The sequence below is a fragment of the Callionymus lyra genome, chromosome 8 (assembly GCF_982586985.1).
Source record: "Callionymus lyra chromosome 8, fCalLyr1.hap1.1, whole genome shotgun sequence".
Classification (NCBI taxonomy): domain Eukaryota; kingdom Metazoa; phylum Chordata; class Actinopteri; order Syngnathiformes; family Callionymidae; genus Callionymus; species Callionymus lyra.
Window position 1 is genome coordinate 1600395 of NC_141825.1, and position 23804 is coordinate 1624198.

The window sequence follows — 23804 nt, forward strand, 5'->3', positions numbered from 1 at the left end:
ATAAACGCCTCAGTTTATTCATTCATTAAAATCTCAAATGATGGGCAGCAAACACACACAAGAGTCTCCTCCGGTGTCTCCTCGTCTCCTGCTGAAGGTTCAGTCAGTGGGACCCTCCTCATCATCCTCTTCATCCTCTTCATCGGTGGGCGTGTCCTCTCATCCGAGGAGCAGCAGCAGTCGCAGAGACACGAGCGAACAGCAGCATCGTTTTTTTGGACCCAAGGACTCCGACTCTGGGAACCCTGTACGGACTGCTGGTCAGCATGACGTCACCGCTCACCTCCGCGTGTGTCCTCGTCGCCGTGATTCTGAGTGAGTGACGTCAGATTGAAGTTTTTCCACTGCGAGTGAAAGTTCTGGTTCCGTAGTGGTGGAAGTTGAATCTATTCTGATGGATCCGCAGGTTAACTGGTGTGTGCGCGCGCGTGTGATTCTACTTTCTTTTTTAAGATGTTGTTTTAATATCTATGCGTCTCCGTGTTTTTGAGTCTCGTTTATCATCAAACTTCGACTGTCAATCAAGTCAATTTGTCACGTTTTCTCCACAACCACAAATGACGAATCAACAAGACGCAAACGATGCAAATGATGTTATTGTCCAACTGTTTTTTTCCCACATATTAAAACTGTTTTTGAGTATTATCCGTGAAACATGTATGGAGCAGTGGCAGGTGATGACCAGCGGGGGGAGCAGCTGAAGCTGCTTTGCGGTATCTGAGGCACAAAAAGAAGCCCTGCGACTTGGCAAATTTTGACACATTGAGAAAAAAAAGTTCTGACTGATTCATGTTTACTCAGCCATACAATGACAACACGTGTGTGTGTCACACATCTCACTTAGGAATTCTGAAGCGTGTTTGATGGAACACCTCTAATCCGTGGCGGCGCATGTTGAATGAATGCACTCAGGGATCTGAGCGTGTATTTTTATAAGTCAATAAGACGTTTATCATCAAATGAACATCAGTGCATTATATCAAAATATCACTCCCACTACAGTCTGTGTGGTTTCCATGGCCCACAACACACACGCTCTGTATCGCTCCCCCCCACATACAACGCGCTTCAGCGACAAACACACACAAGCTAAAGCGACACACACAAGCACCACTATTGATCTCATAAAGCGCAAGATTATTAAGAAAAAAATGCATTTACTCTCGTATTTATGGAGGAAATAAATCAATCATTTAAGGCTTGTGAAAACTTTCTTAACGTCCAGCTTTTCTTGAAAAGTCCTTCTTGAAATGTCTTTGCAAGTATATCAACGACCAGATTAAGCTTGTCAGCCATTGTGTCGAAAAAAAAACAGTTAAATAATTCAGATCATCTCCATGTGACTAGTCTCAGTGCTATCCAATCAGAGGACATGAACGTGTCACATGTTCAACACGTCCAGCGTCGTGGAAGCTGTGACGCGTGTAGCTTCCAAAGCGCTGACCTTGTGTCGCCAATTCGATTCTGATTGGTTAACATAATCCTTCGTCTTTCGTTGAGTTCAATGGACAAGGGCCACTTCTGAAACGACTGAAGGCCTCGGGTAACACATGACCGGCTGCTCAAATATGATTGGATGAAAGCTCTCACATGAACGTACAATCCTTGAAGCAGTGCAAGCAAGAGGAAAGAAATGAAATGAAGAGAAAAGACTAAGAGGAATAATTTAATAAATCTTTATGAAAAATAAACAATAAAAAAACTAAAAAACTTGCTCCATTCTAACCCTCTATCAAACCACATCTAAGTGTTTTACCAATAATGTCTCTACATTACTTAAATCGGCTTCGTTCTTTTATTTCTCATAGCATTCCAAAGAGTTTGTCCAGTTCCACATTTGTTCAGATTGCATGTAAATACACACAGTAGCGAAGTTTAGGAAAACGTCTTCTCAGACACCTGTAGTCGATCGGATCCATTGGAGGTCATATATATGTACTTCTTGCCACATACACACATTGAATGTTCTGTGTTGAGAAAACTGACTGAAATTTGTTTTGTTTTTTTCCACAAATGATGAATACATTTTATGATTTCAATGATTTAGAACGATAGATTTAGTGTCACCGCAGTGAAGTCAGTTTTTACGACAGAGAAACAAAACAATTTACTTTTTTCTTAATTTTGAATATGATGTCAAATGTTTATGTTAAAAATATGTTTACGAAATTCAGCCATCAGCAAGACAATGCTTGCCTGTTTGCACGTTATGACTTTTATTAAACTTGTGACTGAAGTAATGTTCATTATTCAGTCATTTTTTGTTTGTCGTGAAATTGTTAGTTAGCATAGTGGTCCCCAAACCCTGGTATGGACAATACTAGTCCCTTAGGCATTTGTTACCTTCCCTCACTGAAAGAAATATAATCTGTATAAGCTCTGTTAAATGGTTATTACTATAAAAGAGATGTGTTGTTTAAAAAAAAGAAAAAAAAAGTTGTTTTTTTTCTACAGTTTCTACATATTAATGGCGTTTTAAACGGAAGTTACGTCATAAATATATATATATATATATATATATATATATATATATATGCATATACTTACAGGTGCATTTTCAGCAGCAGTAGAAGGATGACACGTCTTCGCTGCTGATACCAGCTTAAATATCTCGTGAATATTTAGATTCTCATATTTTTTCTTTATTTCCTTTTCCAAACTTTTAAAACGAGCTGCCAGAAGGTGTCGGCAATAGCGTTCAAACAGCTGGTTGAAACATCGTTAAATAGAAGTAGAAGAAGAAGCTGTCATGTGATTTCCGGTTAGTGTGTAGCAGCAGTGTTTGATTTGAGACATACTATCTGTGGAGAATTTGCGTACTAGTTAGTACGTACACTAAACTGATGCATACTAACTTCTAGTATACTAAGAGAAGTATGCGATTTGAGACACAGCACAGGTCCAGCTTCTTCTCTTCCACACTGCTCGCTATACTCATCTTCCTTCTTGACAGCCTGGATCATCATTACAGACCTTTATGTACGAACTGATTCTGCTCTCTCAGTCCACTTCTTCAGCATGTTGACGTGATAGACCTGGTGTCTCTTGCGTTGGTCTGGAATGTGCACCTCACTTGTCACCGGTCACAATGTAGGGGCCTTGCCATTTGGCCAGCAGTTTGTTGTCAGAGCTGGGTAACGATAACAGGACTGACTCACCAGGCTAGAAACATTGGAGCGTACTGAGTGGTCATACCATGTCTGCTTAGCTTGGGCACTTTGGAGTTTCTTTTGGGCCATTGAAGCAGCCGCTGTAAGATTTTCCCTCATCCTCAATACAAAATAGATGATGTCTTTTCAGAGACCTCTCCTTCCAAGGTCCCCCTCAGAACATCAAATGGCCCCCTGACCTGATGAGCATATAAAAGCTCAATAGGGGAAAAACCCTGTTGATGCTTGAGGTACCAACCTTTAAGCAAACAATTACGGAGGCCACTGAACCCAGTCTTTTCCAGTGTCCGCTACAAGCATGTTCACCGGGGTCTGGTTAAACCGCTCAACAAGACCATCAGTCTGTGGGTGGTAAGAAGTGGTTCTGATACGCCTGATACCTAGTAGGTCATATACTTGTTTCAATGTCTTACTCATGAAGTTTGTAACCTGATCAGTGAGTACTTCCCTTGGAATTTCAACCCTGAAAAATACTTGCAACACGACTTTTGCAACTTACTTCGGGGTAACAACTTTAATGGCAAAAACTTTGGGGTATCTTGGTACATAGTCACAGATGACCGAAATAAAACGATTTCCCGACTTGCTCCTGTGTATTGAATGAATGTGTATTTTCAATGTTTTTATCGTACTGCTTTTAACCTCTTTAAGGCGTCCTCGGGTGTCTTGAAAGGCCATTAAATAAAATGAATTATTATTATTATTAAAGTTTTGTTTTTTTTTAACAAAAATGACAAATGCAAATAAACAAAAAGTGGTACCATGCCATAGAAAAATACAAACAAAACACCTCCTCTGATCAGGTCTCAGGAAAAAAATATCAGGTCTCAGGAAAAAAATCTTCTCTCAAGAAAAAAAAATGTAGGTCTCAGGAAAAGAAATATCAGGTCTCAGGAAAAAATAAATATCAGGTCTCAGGAAAAAAATAAATATCAGGTCTCAGGAAAAAAAATATCAGGTGGTGCGATTTGCTCTAAAAACTTTTAAAGAGATAGTCTTGGACACATCTGTTTGTTAAAACCTGGTATTCTACTTTTTTGCCACGTTAAACATATATGAGCGTAATGATATATTATTGAAAAGTGCAGTTAAAAAAGTAAATGGATATTCATGCGCAATATTTCTTCTATATTTTGCTAGGACCTTTATTAGCAATGGTTTGATTAATGCTGAATGGATTTTTTTTTTATTCCAGAAAATGGATAGAGTAAAGGCTTATGAAGCCCTCAAGAAGGAGCTTGAAGACGGTAAATAATTATTTTATTTAGTATTTATACATGCAGTAAATATGCATTTAACCATGGAATATTACTGTTGCACCAGCCCTTTAGTTTAGTCCAAATTAATAAAAAATACTTATATTATAACTTATATATAACTTATTTTCCGAGTCTCTACATGGAGCCACTGAGGAAACATTACACGCAGTGAGTGAAGCACAATTTAGTAATCTTGGCAAAGTTTGGTGTAGACAATTTTTTTATAATGACAACAACAATATTTACTAGGCGGTTAAAAACAAAACCTGCATATTCAGCGTGACAAAAAATCCTCTTTATTTAAACATGGTGAGAGTTCCTTCTGATCTTTGTTGTTGTTGTAATGTGTACATTAAGCAGCCAACCTTGTTTTACTCATTTTTTTATACACCAACATGGTGCTGTATAAAACGCAGTTTTACGGCAGAGTTAACTGAGAGTTCAGCAGTTATTGAGAAAAACAACTGGAAGTTGTCGTCTGGTTATTTCAAGATCTCACGTTACTACGGTTGTACTTCTTCATTTTTGTTAGATTAAAAATTATTATACACTATACGTATAAGTGATACTTAAATTAATGCTGAAAGATAATCAAAATATAAAGTATAAATTACTAGCTTCATCTAAGAGCTTAAACGTTTGAATACACATACACATTCACAATCAACATTTCACTCCAGACTGACACACTGTTTTCAAGGCAAGCTTGGAACAGACGTAGAGTCATGACAACGGTTATTCAAACGTGTTTTTTCTGCCCTTTTCACACCTTGGGTCGTGGATCAAAAGAACGAAGCAGGAACACATCTGTGAGGGGGGGAGCTAGGAGACAGGAACTTCCACCGAAGAACATTTGAATGATTATAAAAGGAAACAAAGTAGGAAGAACTCTCCACAGGAGATCGTGACACAGGGAGTTTGAAGGAACTAATAGGGCGATAGGGGGAGGACCTCTCGGCCCGGAAATTTGCCTTAAATATAGCGATCTAATTATCATTCGGGACTGTCTTTCCCGGAGCTATTGACCTGTAGAGCTGCCGGCAAAGAGCGCTACCGATCGATTGTAAAAGCTTGTATCTTTGTTTGACTTGAAGCGGCGAATAAACGACCCGTTACACTCTGCATTGACCTTTTTTCTCCATAAAGCAAAGTATTAAGACCCGGACGTGACGTCGTGTTCGAGCGACGGAAACGGACTGCAGTTCCAACCGTTTTATTTTATTTCATATTTACTGTACAACCTATTAGAAATTCATATTTTTGACTCGTATAGAAACACCAGAACCTGGTGACGAATGTCAACATGCGTTTAGCGACAAAATCTCTCCTGAGTCAGTGTTGGAGGTTGACAAGACGACTTTTATGAAAACAGTAGCGACACAGAAGTCCTACAGAACTAGAGGAGCACAGGTCTGTATTTCTGTTGTTACTTTTGTGTTAATGAACAATATTGCTCCTGATGTTGTCCTGCTATTGATCTAAATAGGTGTTTATAGTGCTTTAGATGCTGGATTTGGTTAGAAAGCACAGTTTAAGCGACATTGAAATACATGAATAGAATTTCATTTGCACAGACATGTGGTGGTGATCTCTGTCACAATAAAGTCATCTGAGTTGCAGGTCTTAGAAGAAAAACTATAATACAAAAAATACAATACAGAAAAGTACCCTGTAGAAATAAAATAAAAAGGCATGGCAAATATTAATATTGTAAAAGTCCAAGATATAAATTATTAAGAGTAAAAATATGTTTAATTCAGGTGTGTTGTTGAAAATATGTTGCAAAAAGGCGTTTGTGTTATGTGTGTTAGTGCATCAGGTGTATAAGTAATAGTGGACATTTTTGTTATTCCAAGTTTCAGATTCAGCGACACAGGTGTTGGTCAGACAGCGAGTCGGACACAGAGCTTTTGCCTCATTCCACTCTGATGAGGGGCAAGTTGGACCGACCAGTGTTCAGATCAGCAAAGACAACACGCCTGGAGATGCTGACGGATGATGGTGAAGATGAAGACGAAGATCAAGGACTTGTCACTAGATCATTCTCTGTGCAACACGAGTTGACGTATGATCCTCTGTAAACGTTGACAGAGCCATCCCAACTCGGGTAAGACATTTCAAGTGCCATGAATCTGGTCTGTAGTATATTCAGTATTTGAGAATGTTTTTCTTTTAAGGCAACGACAGGAAGACTCAGAAACATAGTACAACAGGAAATACCTTTGCTGTGTCTCAAATCGCATACTTCTCTTAGTATACTAGAAGTTAGTATGCATCAGAATAGTGTACATACTAACTACTACACAAATTCTCCACAGATAGTATGTCTCAAATCAAACACTGCTGCTACGCACTAACCGGAATTGAGGTCACAGCTTCTTCTTCTACTTCTATTTCTATTTAACGATGGTTTCAACCAGCTGTTTGAAAGCTATCGCCGACACTTGCAAGTTTGGAAAAAGAAATAGAGAAAAAATATGAGAATCGAAATATTCGCGAGATATTTAAGCTGGTATCAGCACCGAAGACGTCTCTTCCTTCTACTGCTGCTGAAAATGCACCTGGAAGTGTATATATATATATATATATATATCTGCATTTATATATGACGTAACTTCCGTTTAAAACGTCATCAAGATGGCGGCTGTTTAGGGTGGTTAGTGTCCATCGAACCATGCTCAGTTTTGTGGGCGTTTTAGTACGCCAATTTAGTGTGCATGGCGCACTAAATTTCGCATTCTAAGAATTGAGACGCACTAACGCACTAAAAATACTAACTTTGAGCAAGCTAGTATGCGATTTGAGACACAGCACTTGTTTTTGAGGAGTGTTTGAAAGTGCTCTCTTGCCTTTTTCTTTCAGACCTGTCCTGTGAAACAGTGAGACTGTGAAGTTAACCAACTTCGAAGAGGGACATTTGTGGAGTTCAAACAACTTTGCCCAGAATGTCAGCACTTCCTGCTGAATTTAAGTCCATATCTGAGTTCAAAATGTTCACCTTTTGTGTTAAAGGCCTGGTTGAAAACCAATCAAATATGTACACATTTGTAAGTAGCACTATGTATGGAAGTGATTTTTGATTGTACCGTAAATGTAAACTGTAAATGTTTAACAATAGTTTTCTACGATAGACTTTTATTGTGTATTTTTAAATATTGTAAAAAGGCCCCACCAGGGACAGGACTTGAAAATTAGCACAAGCTATACATTCTTTATGCATCGCATCAACTGCAAACTTGTCTTGTAATTATGTTGACTGCATCGTCGCTAACAAATAAATGAATAAATAAATAAACTTCAGGATGTGGCAGAGACACCTGTGTGCAACATCATGACGTCTGCAGCAGTTTATTCTACTGGTGCATCATACAGCCAGATAGAAATGTATTAAGAGATCATTTTAATTCAGACATTCAACCATTAACTTCAATGTCGAGATCTTAAAGTACAATACTTTGAATGGTCCATAAGTGGGATGATTCAAAGCAACATTAATTCACAGAACAACTTCAGAAAAAGACAAAATGGTGGTGATATGACAGCTGACTCATCAGGTGAGGAATTAAGTATCCCAGTGTGTTGAATCAGCCCATGAACGTACATGTTGATTATTTATATTAATTAACAGACTACACCTGGCTGGTCTGTATCATAATGAGAATGTTGTCGAACTCAAGCCATGACTCGAGGGTACAGGTTGTTTTTTATAGTTCCTGATACAGATGAGCTGATTAAACCAGTGTTTAAAGTTCTGGTGGAGCCACATACATTTGTGCAGGAGTTGAAACAGATTAACATCCTGGATTCCCAGGTTGTCCGAAGAGGAGCTTGTTGCCAGACATGTTTCCCAGTTTGGAGGAATGCCTACATTTCCCCAAAAAATGATTAAGGGTTTTTGTGTCAACCTGTTATCCAACATATGTTTTCATTTTACAAAGAAAGTAACATCAAAACCAACCCTAAATATGTTGTATATATTGTGTATTGTTTGGTTTAAATCCTGGGTCTTCTGTAATACACTTTAGTGGGTCTGGAACCTGACAAATCCACCTCAGGACCTAAAATAAAAAGGCAAGAGCCTGTTACACAGCTTTTAATACTCCAATAGCAGGATTTACTGGGCTTGTAAATGTTATTACATTTACGTATCTATACTGAGATGCATGTATTTTAACTTTTTAGTTCAAATTGCCATCATGATGCTATTCCCACACAAGCACCTCATAAACAATAAAATAATATGTTGATGCAAATCACAGTATTTGATATACTGACGTCAAGTTCTACCATAGAATGTGCCATGCTCAATCTATTTTGTTTCGGAGGCGTCCATGAAGGTGGAAGTCGGCAGAGGTGTGGTGTAGTGACACCTTTGCCCCCAGACCAATCACAGCAGAGTGGGCGTGGTTGCTTGGATGACAGTTGGCTGAGCCAAAACTGATTGTTTTAGGTAGGTGGGGCTTAAGCTCATTTTAGAATGTAAATATCTTTATAAAAATAGTTTTTTGCATGTACTATATGTACTATAGAGGTCAAAGATCAATTGAAGAGACACTTAAATCAACACATTAGGTCTCCTTTAAATAATAATAATAATAATAATAATTTCTGTGTTGTGTTTACAACGCTGGTATTAAAAAGGTTCTGATTCTGAATATAATGACGTTGTAAGTCTTAAAGAGTTTGGTTCTCAGTGTCACACAGATGTCACTCAAGAAGTCGTCTGCTGCGACAGTTTCCGACCGATTCTGGTTTTATTGTGACATTACTACGGCAGAGGGTTAATTTTCAGAGATGAGCAAATCTATGTAAGTTCACTGTGTCAATAGAGCTCCTCCTCATCAGTCATCTTAAACATCATCAGTGAGCATTGCTTGTCTGCTAAGGGCAGATCAATGAAGATAAGACGAAGGAGGTGGAGAGGGGTCCCATGGGGATGCGGTACAATGAGTGATGGATTAAGACTCCTCTCCTGTTCTCTGCGCTTTTATTTTGAATTAATATAATGTGTGGGTAAGGTGATTTTTTTCAACCTACTTTATTGATCACTTATTAGTTAAAAAAATGGGTAAAATTAAAGCAGCACTGGCCGATTTTTAGTCGAGCGACGCCAGTGGACTAAAGTGGTAGTGTTTAGTTCACCAGGAGACCAAATTTCCCATGAGCACTTGTCACAAAAGTTGCCATGTCCCGGTTTGCAGCAGTTGGAAGAATTTCCATTGGCTGAATGAAGGATGGATATCGATGAGGTAATGAATCAGATTGTGGATAATTAAATATGATATGCGTTACGACGGCTTTGTAAATAACATAACTTTAACTTTGTTTTTGTTACGTAATTCACCACCACCACCACAACCAGCGCGATTAAGTAAGAGCCGCAAGACTAAATAAGATGTTCTATAAGATAGTTTCACAGTGAACTAATGAACAAATCACGATACTAATGTGATGTTTTGTCTGAATATCAATTTGAACAATATGATTCAATGATTCAGATCATTACAAATATTTATTTTACATTTGTTAATTAACATTTGTGTTTTTTTTAAACAGGATTTGTGTCTGCAATATGGCCCACATGCAGCAGTACATTTTCGACGAAGAGGTTTTGCGACTAGTAACGCTCCCTGGAATGATAAATTCGATATAGATGACGAACAAGTGCTTGTTCTGAACATGATGGATAGAATGTGGTAGAAGTGACTTCTTTTGATCGCTGTAGAGAAACAAAATAAATTAATCATGAGCAGTGCCTGAGAAACACAAATGTATACACACTAGTAATAAAAGCAATAGACAAAGTACCACAATGGGGAAAAATGCATATTCTATGTTTTATCAGATAATTTTAATATAAAAATAACAATAATTACCAATAAAACATACAATATAAAAAAGATAATAACAAAAACTATGTATATAAACAACACAATACACTAGACACCTAACAGTAAAACCATGTCTTGAAGATGTCATTTTTACTGGCTAACTTAAAAGTTAGGAGCTTCTGAAGTGAACTATATATCTATACTATATATACATCAGGCCTGACTTAAAAAAGTTAACAACAACATAACAAATCCTTTGTTGTATTTACAAAACTGTCAATAAACGTGTTCTCTCTCTGTGAATTAATCATCGCAAACTAATGTCACATACAAGACACGATAAAACCACAGTGATTCAGTATCAATGATCTTTCCACATATAAATATTTAAGATAAACGTTTGTTGTCTTCATTCATCGTTTTTTCATTTTAAATGTTTGGGTTGGTAGCGTGTCTGGTCGTATAAGTGTGTAGCTGTGAACTATTACGTGGTGAATATTTATCGCTACCACGCAGGTTTTTGATTGATAAAATGAAAATATTTTGTCTCCAACATCGAAACTTTGAAACTACTTACTTGTCCAGCAAGAACTGAGGAAAAGCAGCGTCGGTCGTGAATCCTTCCTCGTCTCTGACCTCAAGCCAGCGAGCAAAAGCAGGTGACGAGCCATGACCATCTTGACATCCGAATAGATTCTATTTTTCTTTTATTTGTCTCTAAAGACAAAATTACTGTTTTCTTTGGCCAAGGTTCAGCCATAGCAGCGCAACGGCGGGTCTCTCGCTTGCTTCAATGCTTAGCCCTCGGTATACGATGGGCAGTAATGAGGAAGTGACGTAAAGAAGTTAGTTGTTTACATTTTTTTGCGGAGCATGTTCCTACCATCCCCACGTGAAGTGAAAGTAAAAAGCACACAAAACACCTCAAGTCACGGTACATGACTCATTCAACTAGTTTTAAGTTGATGTATCATCACAAGTATTTTAGTACAAAAATATAAAGGTACTAAAAACTATGCAGTGCTGCTTTAAGTAATATTTTTATTCTGATGATTTGTAAAAGACGTTTTTTTCAGTTGCCCCCTCTGTTCGAATACAAAATGTGCGTGATTATGTGACGTTTTAGTTCAGTTCAGTTCAGTTTCCACAGTAAAATCAAGAAAATAAAGTGAAATAAGGATCTGTTATACTTTTACTTTCATTTAAGTTAACGATGATAAAACAAAACTTGACAATAATCTGAAAAATTTGCTGGGAGCAAGGAAACTTTCAAAAAGACGTGCATGTGTAAAACGAGTTTGTATAAATTAATGTGAGTATTCTTACCTTACTTTAAATAAATCTGTTCCTATTTTCAAAATGTGAATGTGTTTTTAAGATTTGTCTTCAATCATCTACAAAAATAATTGAATACAAATAAAGAACGAATAAGGAATGTTTTAAAACATTACAAGTAGCAATCGAAATGTTACTCTGTAAGAGTATGTATAAGACCATGATAAATTACTCTCAAAAAGGCGTAACATGGTTATACAGGGGTAAAAGGTGTTACGCATGATTGCATGCAGATGTTTCAACACACCATATCAAATATCTAAAATCCTAACAAAGTTATCTCAAGACTTTACAGTTTAAAAAACATTACATAAGAGAAGAGTCTCAGCCAATCACATTGAGCGACACTGCCAAGGAAAAACTTCCTTTAAACAGGCAAACACCTCAAGCAGAACCAGACTCAGTGTTAATAGGCTTCTGCTGTGACTGGCTGGGAAGAAGAGAGACAGAGGGATGGAGAACTCCTCCAGCAATCTTAAACTAACTGAGGTCCACAAAGGATAACTGTACCATCATTTATAGTGTTCTTCTTGTTGAGAGCAGCTTAGTCATCCAGCTGAGACTCAAAGCAGAGAACCAATTTGTAGCTTGCAAGTGGTTTACTTTGTGGAGGCTCAGAGCACTCCAGAGAGATAAAGTCTCTCAGTGAGACACCATGGGAAGAGTGGAGGAAAAGTGTAGTAGTAGTAGTAGTAGTAGTAGTCTGGACTTCTGTGCCTCAGCTGCCTCTCCCTCGACCTTATATCAGATGAAGAACTTATTGTTTCTTTCTCATCATCTTCTCAACATCATCCACAAACTTCCATATGATCGCCAACATCTGATCACTCATCTCAAAACAAAGATAAATCCACTTCATCTCCACCTCGGCTGCTCGACTCACCTCTCGATCCTTTTTTGTTTACCGCTGATCATCAGAGATTAGACCTTGACGAGATCATCAGTCGTTAAGATGGACGTCCTGATGATGGAATCACCTGACCTGGAACGTTCATCAAGATTTTATTGTTAGAAGTTGATCAGAACAAAAACATTCTGCCTCAAAAAAAAACAAAAAAAGAAAAAAAATTACACACTAAAAATAGAACAGATTCTTGAGAAAATAAAATCATGAAATAAAAAATATACATTAATAAATGATCAGTGATCACAAATGTGTATTAATAAGCAACATAACCTTTGAAGAGATTTCAAGGCTGCTCCAGCAAAAACTCATCAACAAACAACATCTCGACCAACAACGAGAAGTCCGGATGTGCAAACTGACTTCAGATCTGCTGTAGGTCAATACGATGAATTAACTGCAGCCTCATAAGTTCTGTTGGCACGTGTAAACACATCTGCAACAATTAATTCTGTCTGCGTTTGTCTGAAGTTCCTAGTGTGTGATAACTACTTGAATTGAACGTCCTGAGCTTTTTTAATTGTATTTCTAGATATCCATATAAAACAAATACAATGCTTAAATATAAAGGGCTAAAACCTTAATCCATCATCTCAAAGCAAGACTTTGTCCAAATGGGCTGAGAATGTGATAAAGCAAATAGGTGAAACAAACGCGATTATCTTGAAAGTGATGGAGGATTGTGTTTCTGGGAGACGCACATGATGTTGATGTTATTGTTGTAACTTCACGGTGTTTTGAACACATTTGTTCTTGAGTGTGAGGAGCATGTAACAGTAATCGATCTGTAATTGGGTCTTGTTGCCAGCAATATTTCTTGCAAACTATCGACATTCCATTATAAAAACAATAACACAACACTACAGTACAGTAGTGAAAAAAAAACATATACTTATAAAACTAAACAAGTTGTTAACAAGTCAAGTTACATTGATAATGCATTTGTGTTCATCTTTTCAACGAAAAGCACAGCTGACTACCATATCTTAGTCTATTTAGGGGAATAACCTCTGGTTGTAGATCACATTTTCTCCAGATGTTTCATCAGATCACCAACCCATTGTTAATAGGTTGAAGGTGGGGATCTTTCCATTTAATCAAAATTAGATGTCTTGCCAGTAATGTCGATTTAAAAAAAATAATATTTTCTGTTGATTTGTCGTTGCGTTGCTCCTGTGACCAGACATTAAACAGAGCCACAGTGGCCGACAATTTTATCTGTGTTCTCAGTCCCTTTGTCAAACCAACACATTCAAAACAACATGATGGTGGCTGGACTGCATCGGGGTTAATACAGGTAAGGTGTAATTTGTACACAATTTTAAACTAGAATAGAGAATGTTTTAAACAAATATAAAAATGGTCTAGCAGGATCCTGGGTGATGGTGAAAGGAAGCTGGAGAGTGCTGTGGATACTAGATTGGGAAGTTGTAGATATCTAAAAAAAAATCTTTGGGTACATCACTTTTTCTTGACAATTGTTGAAAAGGCAGTTTTTAAAGTTGTTCTCGTTCTAAAAAAAAGTATTCAACGTTTTGGACACCGTTTATCCCATTTAGTTTGCACCTCATGAAATTACCATCAATTCAAGAAGCAGAAATATCAGGGGCATGCACTGACATATAATTGAGCTTAAAGTATCAGCTTAGTTGTTTCCATATTTTTAGGAATTTCTTGACATAGGTTTTGTCCTGTCTGCACGCCAATGGAAGAGGACAGCCACCTTCTCACCTTCCGAGCAGAAATGATAATCTTCTAAAGTCTGTTCATGTCCATAGCTGTTGCAACAGAGTACCACACAGTGATGGAGGAGGTGATGATAGACTCCCGGTGGCAGTTTATATTTGCACCAGCATCCTGCATCAACCGACGCACAAATGATATCTGCTTCTGAGCCTTTTTCACAATGACACACATTTTTATCTCCCACTTCAGATGTCCATTGAAGATGGTGCCCAGCTGATATATAAACTTCACAATATCAACCTCGGAGCCATTGAGGATGAGAGGGTTGGTGTGGGTGGCTCGAACTCTCCGAAAGTCCACCAAAATCTTCACTGTCTTCTGAGTGTTGAGCTTGGTTCATTGCACCAAGTCACCAGTCTATCATCTGTAGATGGACTCTTCTCCGTCTGAGATAAGTCTGTTCAGACCGGTGTTGTCTGCAAACTTGAGGAGCTTAACAGAGGTATGACTTCATGTGCAGCTATTGGTGAACAGGGAGAAAGGCAGGGGTGAGAGAACACAGATTTGAAGGGTACCAGTGCTGATGGTCCTAGAGTCCATGAGATGTTTTCCTAGCTTGGCTTGCTGCTTTCTGTCTGAAAGGACAGTCAGACAATCAAGCACGTCCAGCTGGAAGAGTTTGTTCTGGAGGAGGTCAGGGACGACTGTGTTGAACGCCGAAGAATAGTCCACATACAGCTGGTGTAGGATCCTGCTTTTGCCAGGTGCTGCTGGATGGTAGTGCAAGTTCTAGCGAAGTTCATAGCATCAGCAACGGACCTGTTGGCTCTGTTACAAAATACATTGGATCCATTAGGGGCTCTTAATCTAATTTTAGGTGGGGCAGCACAAGACACTCAAAACACCCCTTGACCACAGAAGTCAGGGCGACAGGTCTCTAGTCCTTAAGTCCGGATGGTCTTGTGCTTTTTGGCAGCGGGATAATTGTTGAGGACTTGAAGCCAGCTGGCACGAGACAGGTTTGAAGTGTCAGAAATGTCTCTGAACATAGGAGACAAATGATCAGAAAATTGCTTCAAGGTCAAAGGAGAACCAGAGTTGGATCCTGGTGCCTTTTTGAATATTCTGTCCACATCCTCCTCCTTGATGTTGACAATAGTTGTGATGGTGTACAGTGTTGCTGCTGAGATGAACAGGGGGAAGGGCGGAGACAGGTTGCAAGCTTTGGTGGAATGACTGAATGTTTTTTCTTTCCACTGCTGGCTGAAGTGCCATTTGAATGTCTGCCAATATAAGGTTATCAGTGGCAGAGGAGGGCCTCAGCTTGTTTGTAATGTTCCTCAAGCCCCTCCACACAGATGCAAAGTCATTTGCCAGTAGCTGTTGTTTGAGCTCATAAGAGTACAAGCAATCTTCCTTAATCTGTTCTTTGCAGCCTTGAACTCTTCTCTGTCTGCTCTCCTGAACTTCCTTCTCTGGCCTCACTTGTTTCAGCTTGTATGTGATGCAGCTGTCCTCGCAGAGGGTTATGCAGGACGTGAATACATCTGTGTACTGTGTTTGTTGAATCAAGCTTGCAAGTTCTCTGCAGCATCGTTACTCTGCCTTTAAGGATTACCAGATAATAGGATGTAGTAATCCCCGGAGCCAGATTTTGTTTAAAATATTCTACTTTTCCAGATGTTTAACTGATATCAGTTGTCAACAGGAGGAAAAAAAATGTTATGACCACAGCCATCTAAATGTTACTTCTAAAGCTAAAACAGGATGATATTTATACAAATGGTCTTACTCACACACAGTCAAACAAACAGATCTGGTGAATTTTGTAACTATCACAAAGGGATTCTGCTTCAGTGCCCACAATAGACCCCAAACGATCTGTGTGATTTATCACAAAGTCTGTATTAAGGATTGTTTTCAAAAGGTAAATGGCTTCCTTTTTTTTGCATCTTCATCTTTAACAAGTGTAGGTCATTAGATCATAAAGTCAGTCCCCACCCCATCTCTGAAAAAGTCGTGTTATAGCTGTGATGTTGTTGGCTAGCTCCTTCTTGACAGCAAGTAGCTCCGACATTATTCGGTCTGACTCCTCTGTGAGCATGGCCTTCATCTCCGACTGAATAAGTGCAGCGGTTCTTGCTGCTTCTTGTTGGGCCAATGGGGCTCCCTGTAGGCAAGGCAAAGGGAGGCTTTTGTTAACAACACAAGTCATGGTGGCTTTTTGAAGATCTCAAGGTCATGTTGTTAAACTAGATTTCCGAGTTAAGTAAATGAGAAGGCGTCAGGTAACCTGACCACGAGGTGGCCCTGCACCAGGTGTTGTTATAGGGTTCATTTCTGTCAGTGTAGCAGATTAAAAAAGGTGTTGATCAGTGACTTTAGGGTTTAGTCCTTTAATATTATCATGTGACGCTGTGTTAGGATCTGCTGACGCGGCGAATATCTGAAATGTAAATGTGGGTTAAAAGTGCTGCTCTTGTGCGACAGCTGAAGTGACCATAAAGCACATGACCTTAATTTTAATTGATTAAATTAATCTTAGTTTGTGATCCTGAACCTCACGACAGATGCTCACGTTTGGATCACCACTGGCGCCAACGTTAAAGTTGATTCGGGAACGTGTCTTTAATTTCTATCAGTGCAGCAGAGATCAGAACAAACAAATACTATCTTTTTATTGAGTTCCCTTTAATATTTTAATGATTTTTCAATCAGCATATGTGCGTGTGTGTAGTAAGTTAACTGTTAATAAGTTGCTGCAGGAGCATCAGGTCCTAGAGTCAATAAGAGCTCATTACTTCAACAGGCAGCTGCAATGTCCGGGCCCATTTGCCTCCTGCTCAGCCTTCTCACGGGGGAGCAAGTAACCTGCCCATATATAAAAAGATATAAATACAATTACCAGAATTTGTATCGGTTTTATCTGGAACTTGTATTTCAAACTACAGTCAATAAGATATAAGATCTTTAGAAAATGTGTACTACATGACATTTGATTAATCTGGAAACTTTGAAGAATTTATGACAGTATTCCCTAAACATTTATCTTGCTAGCTCTATAGAAAACATTTATTATGAAGGACCTTCCTGGCTTCCAGAAATACATATGCAGTGGTGGATATCCTTCATCTTGACCCAGAGATAACATAGGAGATACCACAAACACATTTGTTTCCATGCCTTTCTGGTCTACTTGGTCCAGAGATAACACCAGGGATAAAGCAGACATATAGTTGAAAACTACAAAGCTAATGCATGGAATGCCCCTTTATTACTAGATCAAAGTATGAGATTTACGTGCCTTCTGCTTCCGGCAGTGCCTGTGATCGGCAGCACCTGAAGTCGGCTCCTGCTATTGAGTGGTTAAAAAAGAGTTGTTCTCACAACTACTTTTGCTAATATTATGCTCATCTCTCAAAGGATATGTCTCGAGCCTTACTTTAAGGGAAAGTTATTTCTAATAAACCTGGTGGTTATGATCGTGACTCTCTTTTTAGCATCAAAAAGTTGATTTTTACATACGGGACAGTTATGATCAAGTGTTTCCTCCTCGGTATGTCATCGACACAGACTTTCTGTATTATCTGCTGCTCTGTGGGATACCGAGTGAGTTCCGCAAGAGATCGAGGAAAGGTTCACGTTCTGGTGTCCAAGTCAAGAGAAGACACGCTGCAGCTCGCCTTGACTTTGACGTCATAAGACATGCTCGATGTCTGCGCAATGCAAACATTCCTCCCTGTGGCGTATGTGACAGCGCATCAGTGCCTTCGTTTGCCTGGACCCCAACGGAGATATTGGAGCTGCACATTGTCTTGTTGGATGCTCGCTCCATTGCAAATAAATCCTTTTCTCTGTATGATCTCTACACAAGTGAAAAGTTGGATTTATTGTGTCTTTCAGAGACATGGCAGATCGAGGAAGAGTTTATTCATTTTAATCAACTTTGCCCTGCTGGCTGCGCTGTTGAAGGGAAACCCCGCCCCTGTCGTCGTGGGGGTGGTTTGGCTGTTTTATAGAGATAGTTGTTCATGCAAAGGGACAGACACAAGAATACACTTCTTTTGAGTCTCAAATGATCTTGGTTGGTTCTACAAGACCTTTCTGTTTTGTTTCAGTCTACCATCCTCCTGGTCCTGCGGCAGTGTTCTTGAAAGACTTTAGCAACTTCTTATCTTCCACTACTCAAATGGAATCTGTTCTCGTTCTTGGAGACTTTAATCTTCATGTTGATGACATGACATCCTTCTATGCTAAAGAACGTTTAACTTTGACTGAAGCCTATAATTTTGAGCAACATGTTTCTGAGCCTAATCCCTCAAAAAGGCCACATTTTAGACTAAGTTTTTACTCTTGGCCTGGACATTTCTAATATCTGTACATGATGTCCATCTGAGTGATCATTTTCTTATCTTGTTTAACCTGGACTTCATCCCTGAACCTAAGCCCTTGAAAGTTAGGTCTCAGAGGCGTGTTATCTCAGCCGATACAGCAAACAGTTTTTCTGCTATGTTTGGCCTTCTTTCCTTAAATGATTGCCTTAACGTGGACAATTTGTGTTTAAATACTGGATGAAGTGGCACCTTTTAAATCGAATTTGACAATTCAAAAAAACGGTGCCCTTGGACAAATGAAGATATTCTGAGTCTAAAAAGACTTTGTCGAAAGACTGAGTGTCTCTGGAAGTCCACTAAACTTGAGGTTCACAGACTTAACCTCAGGGATCTGATGTCCTCATAGAATGAGATGATGGAAATTGCCAGATCTGATTACATCCGATGCATACAGCAATGCATTGTTGAGTTTTTTAAAGAACAAAATTACATTTATCAAAGAGAAAATGCTTCCCCTTTTGTGTTGAAACCATGCTATCAGTGAGCCTGTCTCCACCTTGTAGGCCTTCTTTAAACCTATTACTCTGGCTGATATTTCAGCACCGGTGACCAGGATGAAATCCTCCTCTTTCTCGTCAGACGTCCTTCCATGTAGGCTCTTTATTAAAGTGTTTGATGTAATTGGCCCCTGGGTTACCAAAATGGTAAACCTCTCCCTTTCCACAGGGGTTTTTCCCAATGCATTTAAACATGCAATTGAAAAGCTTTTACTCACTAGTCAGGCTTAGACCCAGACTCAGTAATTTCAGGCCTATTTCAAAGCTTCCATTCTTAAAGAAGGTGGTGTCTGAGCAGCTGTCTTTGTTTCCTGATCAGAGCGACATCCATGAGAGTTTCAGTCTGGCTTCCGCAAACATCACTCTACGGAGACATCCTTACTGAAAGTGTCCAGTGACATGATGATGTCGGCTGATTTGGGTAAATACACTGTTTGGGTTCTCTTGGATCTGTCCACAGTCTTTGATACAGTTGATCACCAGATCCTACTGAGAAGACTGAGGGATAAAGTGGGACTGTCTGGGTCTGTGTTACAATGGTTCTCGTCATAGCTTTCTGGGTGCAGTTTCAGTGTATCTGCCAATCAAAGGTCTGAATCAGCGGATCTGTTGTGTGGAGTCCCTCAAGGTTCTGTTTTGGGTCCTTACTTTTGCTGTTCTTAATTCCCCTGTGTAAAATCATTCAGAGATTTCCTGATGTTTCTTACAACATTTTTGCTAATGACATCCAGCTCTACTGCTCATTTGATCCAACTGAGCCTCAGAGGCTGAACAGCTTAGTCAGTTGTTATTTTTTTGTTTAAACCCCTAAATGCTGTTAATTTGTTTTCCCGCTGCTTTCGTTTTCTTTTCTTGGTTCTGATTCCCTGTTCTTTTCCTTTTCTGTTCTTCTCTTTTTCATCTCTCAGTTGTTCTTTTCTCTCTGCTTTCCTTTTTTTTTTCTGCTGTTATTTTTATTGTTCCCTCTGCTGTTCATTATCCTTCCTTCTTTGCAGTTAGGTGTGCGTGTGATTGTGCTGACAGTTGTAAGTCCTGAGAGTGTTACCTGTTACTCAGCTGGTGTTGATGGAGGAGCCGCCTGGAGGACTTCTTTAATTCAGAGCTGCCTCTCGCCTCCTCCCACTGTGTGTGTTTTCCCTGAGTGAGTCTTGCTGCCGGTCTTAGTCGTCAGTCACTTTGTCCTTGTAACTGGTGTCAACGTTTCGTTAAGCCAGAGAGCTAAACCGTTTCGTCCGCATCAAAGTTTCATTGGCTCCATGTGAGCTCCTCTTAACAAGCTTTTAGGCTGAATAATGCACCAAGCGACGGCCAGGGGAGACCCGAGCAGCGACAAAGTCTTTCTCTGCATCAGAGGAGCCACAGGTCACCCTGGTGACCTTGACGTGTGGTCTGCTCTGACTCCCAAGATTTTGTGACAACTCATGAAAATCATCTTTTCTGCAAAAAGTCAATTCAAAACATTTGGAATACACCTATGGTTATATATACGTATATATATTTGATATAATAAATCATAAAAAAGCTGTGATTATCTAGAGATCTTCAAGAGACAACAGCCTTCCCGCTGTGGGTGCCATCGTTGTAGACGTCCACGAGGCTTACCGATGAGTTGTCTGACGAGCCGCGGCAGATTTATCCGTCAGAGAAGAAAAGTCGAAGTGATCTTTAATCTTCATCTTCTTGCACGTCTGCAGCCACAAACTGTTAAATCAGAGTGCCGCCCCACAGAGGCTCCGCTCGGATCAATGAGCAGCTCTGAGGAAAGGTTACGGAGGTCGTGGTAATGACTCTGAAAGGTCACAGATCAGCAAAGGGACATTCAACACCTCAGTTTGTTAGATGAGCATTTACTGTATCGAGTGTATAGCTAGCATGGTGGCTTACATGTACAGGGGGATGTCCTAAAGATCTAAGACCAGAAGAGACAATATTCTTGAGGGCATAAAAAAAAGGTTAACCTGGTCAAGAATCTGAGAATATCAGGTCTCTTGGTCTCAGTCTAACTTTAGTATAACTTTAACTTTGCTGGGAACTACTTCCTGTAACTGCCTTCAATCAGGTATGAGCAACTAGAAAATCTATGATCAGCAGGACGCCCCTATTTGGCCATCAACATTACTGCCTCTTTGAACTGTAGGGATTCATTTCTCTGACTCACATCAAATCAAATCTTTTGTTGGCGATGAGATCTTCCAGGGAGCGCTATAGAACAGGCTCCGAATTATTTGTCCGTCCATCGATCACCACTCAGAGCTCCAAGTCCTGCTGGTCAAACACAACGAATTTAATCAATTGATCCGAAGACTCGTCTGAGAATCCGACCACCTTGGGATGAAACAGCTGAGCCTCCAGATTCTGACCTGCGTTGGACCCAACCGGATGTGAAGGATTTTCTAAAGGCTAAATGAACTGACAGTTCCTGAGAGACTTGCTCTGCTGCAGCGAGATCAATTCATTCTGCTCGTTATCAGACAAAGTGTGAATAATGCACTTTATTAATTATCTCACTATGCTCCAGAGCACCCCGGGGAGCTAGGAGCTGCACTGTCAGCCAGCTCTCTTCCAGTGTTGGAGGCTCCTGACGAATCTTGTTTGATGCATCAAGTCGATTAACAGAAATTAAACATTCCGTATTTTTTTAAATGTTAGTTTTTATTAAAAACGTTTTTCAATAACACACTTGCATTGCAAGTAGTTTGGTAAAATAACTGATTTCAAAGTGGGAAAAAAGTAATTTGTTTCTCAACAGCTTGTTGAAATGTAAAATCTACTTTAAAAAACTATCGACAGAAGCTCGTTAACAATATTGCTGCTTGTTTGTCTGCTAGCTCAGCGCCGCAGCTTGTTATTACGGAATCCTGCATTTGCATAATCTTTGAGGGGAATCTCAAACGCAGGATTAATTCTCGCCATTATCTCTGACAGGAAGTCATGGAGTGAATCGGGGCTCAGTCCGACGAACAAAAGTTGGTGCATGTGCTCCAGAAGGTCAGACTTTTGTCGACACAAAGCTTGTCTACTGTTGACTCCAAAAAAGCATTGAAATAATTAATTTAAAAAATGACAATTTAATTTGAAATATTTGTTTTTTTCCCTCTCTTTCTGTGTGCGTAAACCGTTTTTTGTTTTTGACCTGTGCAAATACGTCATTCATTGAACTGAGACAGCTGACTGAAAAAAAAAAAAACTGAATCTTTAATTGGACAAAAACAACAGAGAAGAGAGGCCGTTTTAAGTCCTGTGTAGTTACCAATTGTGTGTGTGCGTCCGTGCATGCGTGGGTGGGTGTGTTGGTGTGTGTACGAGATTGTGAGTGTGTGTGTGTGTCAAAACGTCTCTGTCAGGATGGAAGTGAGCAGCAGTCAGGGACAGTCGCTGAATAAAACACACGTTAAAAGCTTTCCGCCAAAATGATTAGACGCTCAGACCTCCTAAGGTGGCACTATGTGTGTGTGTGTGTGTGTTTGTGTCGGTGTGTGTGTGTGTGCTTGTCTGTGGGTGTGTATGTGTGTTACACATTCGACTTTTAAATGCCTGGAGGAAGCTCAAACAATTTAGAACTCACACGCACACTCACCCGGTGACTTCCTTAGTTCAGTCAGGCGTCAAATCATCAAATAGTTACTGACCTACGATCCAGCAGATTGTTCAAAAGAGTCAGTTCCCTCATTCAAACCAGCTTTATCCATTTTACCAGCTGGTAGACATGGAACCTAAGATAGATCCTCATATTGGCCGGGAGCTTAAGGCAAATGACGCTTGGATTTATTTAGCCCTCAACCTTAAAATATTTCAAAAAAAGGGGATCCAACTTGTGGGACTTCACTTTGAGGGGACGGTTAATACAGACCATCTGTCCAGGAGAGTAGACTGGTACGAGGGTTCTGTGGCTGTTAGCCTGACGTTCAATCCTCTGGGAAGCTCAAAGCATTTATAACTTTTTTCAAGGTCTTCTCACATCTTGTCATTAACACTTGGACTGAAGAAACGGAGATGACTCTGAGGTCTGTGGATCAGAATCTACTGATTGGTTCCACGCACACGGTTCAGGACCAGAGGAGAGAAATCCTTCCAGGCTGTTGCTCCTAAGCTTTGGAACGATCTTCCTCTCTCTTTGCGCTTGATGGATCTACTGACTCCTTTAAGAAACATCTTAAGACGTTTTTATTTGTGCAGGCTTTTCCTTGATTTTCTGGAACTCCTGTAGTGTTATCAGTTTATCTTGATCTTTAAAGTATATACCTTATTGAATATTGTTTTTATTGTTTAAGCGCTTTGTGACCCTTGTCTGTAAAAGCGCTATACAAATAAAAATTACTTACTTACTTACTTACACCTGGGAACATTGGAGGCTGGTACCCCAGGGAGCATTGAAAAGGTGAGAGAGTGCGGTTGTCTTAACGCATGCATCTGAGGAGAGTCTCTACAATCTGATTAGTTCTTTCAGCTTGATGTCACACTGACTGTGGCTCCCAGGACAGCACAAAAAGCCTTCCAAACTTCCAGGCACAAACTGGGGCCCAAGTCAGATACTGTCTGTGAAGTCTAAGGCCCAGTTACAATTCTCCTCTTAGCCCATGATCTTAGTACTACCCTTCTGTACTTTTATTCAACACAGTTTTCCATTCATTAGGTAAGGTGGTAAGCATTTCTCTAGTCCAGTTTTTGTGAAAATGGAGAGGGTTTAAGGCAGTTTATCAGGGGCAGTGGGTATGTATTCCTGATGGT

At 39.6% G+C, this 23804-nt stretch overlaps 1 protein-coding gene across 1 annotated transcript in view; it reads left to right on the top strand.

Moving 5' to 3' along the window:
* Window positions 1–189: 189 nt before the first annotated feature.
* The window catches only part of nrn1la (neuritin 1-like a), a 76788-nt gene continuing 53173 nt past the window's right edge, over window positions 190–23804 (top strand). The window contains exon 1 of the mRNA XM_087797213.1: window positions 190–315. Within this exon, the coding sequence (XP_087653339.1) occupies window positions 267–315 (49 nt within the window). The 5' untranslated portion in view covers window positions 190–266. The remainder of the gene's footprint in view (window positions 316–23804) is intronic.